This window comes from Geospiza fortis, unplaced genomic scaffold, assembly GCF_000277835.1.
Source record: "Geospiza fortis unplaced genomic scaffold, GeoFor_1.0 scaffold538, whole genome shotgun sequence".
In the NCBI taxonomy this organism is placed as follows: Eukaryota; Metazoa; Chordata; class Aves; order Passeriformes; family Thraupidae; genus Geospiza; species Geospiza fortis.
The window spans coordinates 2,584,292-2,591,491 of NW_005054368.1; the positions used below are offsets into that span (position 1 = coordinate 2,584,292).

General features: G+C 43.8%; 1 protein-coding gene across 1 annotated transcript in view; it reads right to left on the reverse strand.

Moving 5' to 3' along the window:
* Positions 1–321: 321 nt before the first annotated feature.
* The window catches only part of DHX40 (DEAH-box helicase 40), a gene marked incomplete at its 5' end in the record, with an annotated part of 25,654 nt that continues 18,775 nt past the window's right edge, over positions 322–7,200 (reverse strand). Inside the window, 7 exons of the mRNA XM_031059775.1 lie at positions 322–1,931; positions 4,370–4,598; positions 4,908–4,977; positions 5,519–5,613; positions 5,912–6,020; positions 6,299–6,413; positions 7,002–7,159. Of these exons, the coding sequence (XP_030915635.1) occupies positions 1,792–1,931; positions 4,370–4,598; positions 4,908–4,977; positions 5,519–5,613; positions 5,912–6,020; positions 6,299–6,413; positions 7,002–7,159 (916 nt within the window). The remainder of the gene's footprint in view (positions 1,932–4,369; positions 4,599–4,907; positions 4,978–5,518; positions 5,614–5,911; positions 6,021–6,298; positions 6,414–7,001; positions 7,160–7,200) is intronic.

A 7,200-nucleotide genomic window follows, 5' to 3' on the forward strand; every position in this document is an offset into this window, starting at 1 on the left:
CGGGGTGTCCCTGTCACCGACACTGAGGGGACAGGGGTGTCCCCGTCACCGGGATGCGATGGATCGCACGCCCTCCCCCCAGGGTGTCCCCCTGTCAGAAGGATGTGATGGAGCCACTCCCCCGGAGGTGACACCGAGGGGTTAAGCGTGTCCCTGTCACCGGGATTTGATGGATCTCCCATCCCCTGGTGTCCCTGTCCCCACGATCTCATGGATTCCTCTCTCGCTGGTGTCCCCGTCCCCTCTGTCCCTGTCCCTCCCCCCCCAGGGCTGCTCTCCCAGACTCTTCCCATGCCCCTGTTAATGAGTCCAGCACAGTAATGAAGCTCCACACTTCCCTCTGTGTTTTATTAACTCACACTTGACCTCCAGCACGTAAAACAGGTAAAAACTTAACTTTTTCCTGGGATCAGCACCCAGAGCTGTGTGAGCTGTCACACTTGGCACGGCTGAAATCTTATTTTATTTAACAGCTTATTCTGAAATCTTATTTTATTTAACAGCTCACTGTTACTTGTCCCCAGACAATTTTTACTTTGTCTTAAATTCCCCATCTCCAAATCTCTGAAAAGCCCTGGAACACGGTGGGGGGGGGGGAAATGCTTCACTTGAAAAAGAAAAAAAAAAAAAAAAAAAACAAAAACCCAGCATTAGGATCTGCCAAGTGATTTATAGCCCCAAGGAACAGTGGGCATTCTGTGTACTCATTTCAGGCCCACTGGGTGGTGCAGATGGCATTTGACTCATGAGGGGCTGTGACACTGCAAATATAAATCAAATTAAACAGCAAAACTCAGAGCAGAGGATGAGTCAAGCGCAAGTGCTGCTGCTCCAAAGCAGAGCCTGAAAGAACAAAAACCCTTCCCCATCAATCACAGCATGAGGAACAATTACCAGACCCAGCACTTTCTTTATGAGCAATAATATTGTAATATTAAAAAAAAAAAATTCTATGGTTCTGGAGGCTTTGGGATGCTGGGCAGTGCTGGAATGCTGGAGGTGAGGCAGAGGTGGAATGGTGAATGTTTTATTCAGGCTCCAGTAATAAAACACAATCCAGCACTTGAACCAGTGCCCAGGGTGGCACAGAGCACACAGCTGAGGCAGGAAAAATCACAGCAAGTTCTTCCAATTATTTGGAAATTCTTACACAAACTGCTCACTCGAGCCCTGGAGCGTTTCAGGGTTATTATGGTGATAAAACAGGATTTCTTTATTGAGAAGGAAACAAACTTCATGGTGACAAAGCACCACAGCTCCTCTTTCAGATGCTCAGGGAAAAACACTTTTAATTCCCTGTGTGTACCTGGTACAGCACAGCAAGGAATGCAGGCGGGAAATGTCCCTTTGGATTTAATCCTGCAATTGCCCCTTTGGATTTAATCCTGCTGCTCCCACCACTACAAGAGTCCTTCCTGCACATTTTCCTGAGCATGAATTCTGTATGACCACCATCAGAATAAAATGGGTAAAAAATTACAGTTCTACTCTTTACAAAAATAAACCCCAACCGACCTTGAAAAACAATTTGATTTATAACAGCACTGAGAGCTCTTTAAGTCAAATAAGTGCCAGAGAATTGGCACCACACTTGGTATCAGGGCTTCAGCCACAGCTGAGGCCATGAAATTGTTGCCACTGACCTGCAGCAACACAAAGCTTGGGAAGTTTTCCCCGCTGGATGCAGCACAGGGAATTGTGTTTGTCCTCTTTGGCACTGCCCACGAGTTTCCCTGCACTCCTGTCAGTCCTTGGGCATTTTGCAAAGAGCCCAGAGCTGCACAAGCAGAGTTACCCCATCTCCTTCTCGGGGCCACTCAGACCCTGAGCTCTTTGCTGCTTCCTCTGCAGGTAGCGAGCTCGGGCGTCCTGGATGGATTGCTCATCATTCCTCCTCTCCATCTTCCCTGCAGAGCTCTCTGCGGCTCCTTCTGGGGGCACAGGAGAGAAAGAAATAAAAATAAAACTCTCTGTGTCAAACCCACCTCCCCTGCTGAATTTGTGTTCCCCCCAGATGAAGGGAGGAATGATGATAATAATAAATCAGCCTGTTCTCAGAAGATTTATTCTCAGAATAAATCTTCTGTTCTCAGAAGGCTGATTTATTATTTTATGATCTATATTATATTAAAGAATGCTAAACTAAACCGTACTAAAGAATACAGAAAGGATACTTACAGAAAGCTAAAAAGATAATAATGAAAACTCTTTCCAGAGTCCCAACACAGCTTGGCACTGATTGGCCAATGAGTGAAAACAATTCACACCAGAAACAAATGAAAAAATCTCCAAACACGTTCCAAAGGAGCAAAACACAGGAGAAGCAAATCAGATCATTATTGTTTTCCTTTTTCTCTGAGGCTTCTCAGCTTCCCAGGAGCAAAATCCTGGGCGAAGGGATTTTTCAAAAATATGAATGTAACACCCCTCAGCATTACAAGTCCTCCTATTTGTTAAATACCAAAAAAACCCAACAAAATCTCTTTTTTTTTTTTTCTTCCCATGCAGCCATTTGAATGACTTCCAGAGAGGACAGACTGCACCACAGCAGGGAAGGAAAAAAATTCAAAATAAAAATCACACCTTAGCTCCCATGTCAATGTTTGCAGCTGGGCTCATCTCATCCCCAAATCTTGCTTTTTATTGTAACAGAGAATATGCAGCCTGTGTTCTGCACACCCATTTCTTCTCTGAACTGCACATCCCAAACTCAGGTTTGGGTAGGACAGGACAGGAAAAAACATTGGGATAAACTATCTTTAAAAAATTTCCGGAGGCAGGAGGGAGGGAGAGGAAAACATGCAGATAAGGGAGTGAAAAAAGTCAATATTGCAGCTCAGCCACCATCAGAAATGCACATTCCCCCACAGCACTGAGACCTTGGGACTGCTTCTCACAGAAAGGAAGAGAAGCAGAAAATATTTTCAGTCTAAAAAAACAATAAAAAAGAAAATCAAAGGCTCTGAGAGCCTAAAATCTGTGTGAGTGAAGCAGCTACTGCAGCCTGCTCCTGGGGGCTGGCAAGAGAAGAAGAAGGAACTTTAATCAGCACCCCTTGTTAAAATATTTCTAATTATTATGTCTTGTCAGCCACCTATTTTCATGAAGGTGCCAGAAATACAACATCTGTAAGGTCAAAATTAAACTGCAGTTAATTGGGAATTGCCTGCTGAAGTCATCATGTGAAGGGGGACACAGAGAACATTTCCTTCAGATAAACTGATGAGGCTCTTCTGCATTATTTATAACCAAATGAAATTGATGTTTAAAATGGTGGGTTTATACAATAATGCAGGGCAGCAAGAGATGCTGGCCTGAGCACAAGTCTGCATTTTTGCCTTTGTTAAGGAAATGGAAGAGAATCTGTATTTAGTGTACAAGAAATGGATGTTTCGGAAGGGTCAGCTCAGGAGTAAAGAGGCCCTTGGAATACTTGGCTGCTTTAGGAACCTGCTGACAGGAGAATCCCAGGAATGTCAAGCAGCCAGATCAGTTAGCAGGCACCAGTTCTAATTAACACTGACTATTTACACACTGGCATTAAATTCATTGTCAGAATCAGACACTCACCAACATGTGAGACTTTTTCTTCTCTGTCTATTGCTGGGTGAGGTTTTTGATATTTTTTTTCCTTCCCTCTGCCCCAAAGCTCTCAGGACTTCTCCCAGGGCATCATTATTTGGGCATCAATGGCTAAATACCCTTCACAAACTTAAACAACCAGCCTCAAAATGCTTTTATTCAACTCTGCTCTAAGAAACCAGAAGGGGGGAGCATGGCAAGAAGCAGCAACCAAACACCACAACTCAACTGCAGGGACAGAAAATAAGGATTGCAGAGCTGTGAGGAGAATAAAACAACCACAACTACACCAAACAATTAACACTTTCTAGCCCAGAACGTGCCATAATAAACACACAGGGCCCCAAAACAACGATGAAAACTTTAGTGATATTTTTGCCCGATGTCCGGGAGAAATGATGAGGAGGACTCCATCTTATCAGAAGGCAGATTAATTACTTGATTATACTATATTAGTCTATATTATTCTATACTATATTGCATTATATCTAAACTGAATCTGCCAAGCACTCAACTGCACAAAATCTTGTGACTGTCCCAACACACACACCTGGATTCAACTGGTCAGTGAATCAAAACACTCACACCAAAATCCACTCACCAATTCCACTTGTGAACAACACAGGAGCAGTAAATGAGATAAAAATTGGTTTTTCTTTCTCTGATGTTCAGAGAATATGAAACCCAGGATATCCTTGGGAAGAACTGTGCCTTGCTTTTCTCTGTGAAGAGAAACGCGGCGACAGAAAACCACACACACACACACAGGGATGAGCACTGTGCTTACCAAACTGCCTTTTCAGCTCCTCCCTCTGCTTCCACTTGGTTATTTCCTCCTCAGTCACCTCTTCCCTGGCCACACTGCTGAGCTCGTAGGCATCCACCTGGTGCAGCCTGGGCAGCAGCTCCCTGAGCCACTCGTAGCGCACGGGGCACACGGTGCGCACGTAGATCTTGGAGGTGACGGCCACGTCGTGGAAGATGATCCACTCCAGCAGGGTCTCCTGGTTGTAGAGCTGAAAAATTCAAAGGTTGGTTTGAATTTTCACAGCCCCACCTGCAGCAGAATGGCAGTGGTTGAGATGTGAGGGGGTGTTAGCAGGTTTTAGGTTTTAGAATTGATCAAAGAGGCAGAGGGGAAGTCCAGCCTGTGTCACTCCCACCTCATAACCCAAACCTTGACCAAGCCTGAGGAAATGAGGCTCTTCCCCACTCTCAAAATGAGCACTGCAGCCCAAAGCAAGCACCAGGGAGAGTTTAGGGACCTCCCCATCATTCCTTTTGGAGATGCTTTTCTGCTTTATCAGCAGGCTTTGGGAACTCACTGTGGATGAGGGGTGGATGTAGACTATGCTGCCATGTCCATCCATGGTGCAGAATGTCCTGGCTGCAGATCTAAAAAAAGGAAATTAAAAAAGAAATAAAAAAAAAAAAACAACAACAAAACAAAACACACATTGCTACGATTATACAGCAACAGTGAACTAAACAAATCAGTTGCAGCACTGAAAAAAGTTCTCAAATATCTACCCAGAGGAAGCTGCTTCCAGAGCTAAACTGTAAAAAACCATTTAAAGAGTGAAATACAATATATCTCATTTACCACATCAGCACTGCAGGTGTAACACCACAATAACAACAGGGTTTGGTAGTAAAGTCTTTGAAAGCTGTGGTAACTGGAGATTTCCAAGCCCTTCAGCTGAATATCTGGAACCACTCTCAGCTGCTGAGTTAATTTCAGAGACAGAAAAATGACATTCCTGGGAAGCTCTCCTGGGAATGGTGAAGACAGTCAAAAGCAGAAGTTCCAGCCCCTTGGAGAAACATCTCCATCACTTGCAGTTTCTACTTTGCTGCTTTTACCAACATAAAACCACACTTTAAAGTAATTTGCATCATTTCTTTTCCATTCAGTTCTCCAAACTTCATTCCTTACCTCCTAGCAACATTAACAAAGTATCCTGCACACAGGCATCTTCTCAGTATTTCAGTTCTGGAGCCTTCAAACGTCTCTTTAGGGAAATCTGGCAGCTGGGAAAAGAAAAAGCAACATGAATTAGGATCTTTCATCAAGAAAAAGCAATTAAACCCCCTCCATCCCATGGATTTTAAACTCTGGACAGAAACCATGGGGAAAGGAGAAAAACTCTTCTTCTTGCCCATTACCACCACTGTACCTGAGGCACACAGGCAATATAATAAATATTTAAGTGGTTTATTTTCTACTGGAGGAAGTCAGCAGCCACCTGGCAAAGGCTCAGCAGCCACCACATCTCTTAAATATAAGTTTACACAGCTCAAACATGCCCAGAAATGGGGTTTTTTTTACCTGTTTCAGTTTAGTGGTTATTTCCCGCAGCTGCCTTTCCACACTAAAAGCAGATTTCACAGCTCTCCAATGGATCCAGTATTTCTGGCACCAGGCTGAAGGAGACTTGCTGAGAACAGGAATATTTGAATTATAAAGAAGCCCTTTGTCAGCTGCTTGCAAAGAAACTTGCCTCTATTTTATTGTTATGGTCATACAAAGGCAACAACCTACACAGGCAGATACTTTGTGGGGTTAAATAAAAAGTGTCTGGATGGAAATTACAGATCACAACAAGGCATAAATCTGGAACTGGGAATGAGCACAGAGATGTGTAACTGCAGCACACCTAAAAACTGGGAGTTATGAGCAATGCCAAAGCATTTAGTGTAAGGGAGAATTTCATACCTTGCTTTGCACTGTTCAAAAATATTTAAGAGGGTTGCAAAGTCATTGCATCCTCCCACTTGAGAGGCAAGTTCCTGGTGTTGAAGCTCAGCCTCCTTTTGCTTCTGAGGATCACCTGAGGAATAAGTTATATCTCACTTAAAGTCATTTTTGTTTATCACTACCTAATTTTCTGTTTGTTTTTGGCAGCTTTGGCCTGCCTATTCCTGTTATTTTTAGATTTGTCTCTCCTTCTACAGCTGCATTGACGGTTGTTCCTCCTTCCACTATTGCTAAACCAGAGCACCTAGATGCTATTAAATCCATGATTAATCTCATCAGTCAGCACCAGGGATGAAGAATTCCAGTCTCCAAGCAAGTATTTCTCACTCACAACCCATCCAGAGGCTGACATGGAAAGATAAAGGAATAAACAAACAGCTCACAGGGATCAAGAGAGGAAAAACAAGACTGTTGAACCCACCTCACCACAGCACCCTCTAATCTACTGAGCTCAGCTTTTTCCTACTGCCACAGCAATGGAGATCTTAAAATAAAGATAAAACCAATGGATCTGTGAGTTTAGTGGGAATTCACCTTCATCAAATGCAACATTTCCAGAGGGTTCTCTCAGGTTTTAAACACTCAGAGTTTGATTTCTCCTGCAGCACAACCCATTCCCCTTGGGAGAGGGAGGCAGAACCAAAGGAAGAGGAGCTCCCACCTGGTCGGATGAAGACGTTTTCCACTGACAGCATGGCTGCAATGGGGAGCAGGAGATCCTCACAGCCCAGGGAAGCAGCTTTTATCACAGCACAGGACAGGTTGGGAGGGAGGGGAAACTGCACCAGGAATTCTCCCAGTCTTGTCACATGGCCTCTCCTGACAGGAAAAAAAAATTATATAAATTTCTATTTTATATA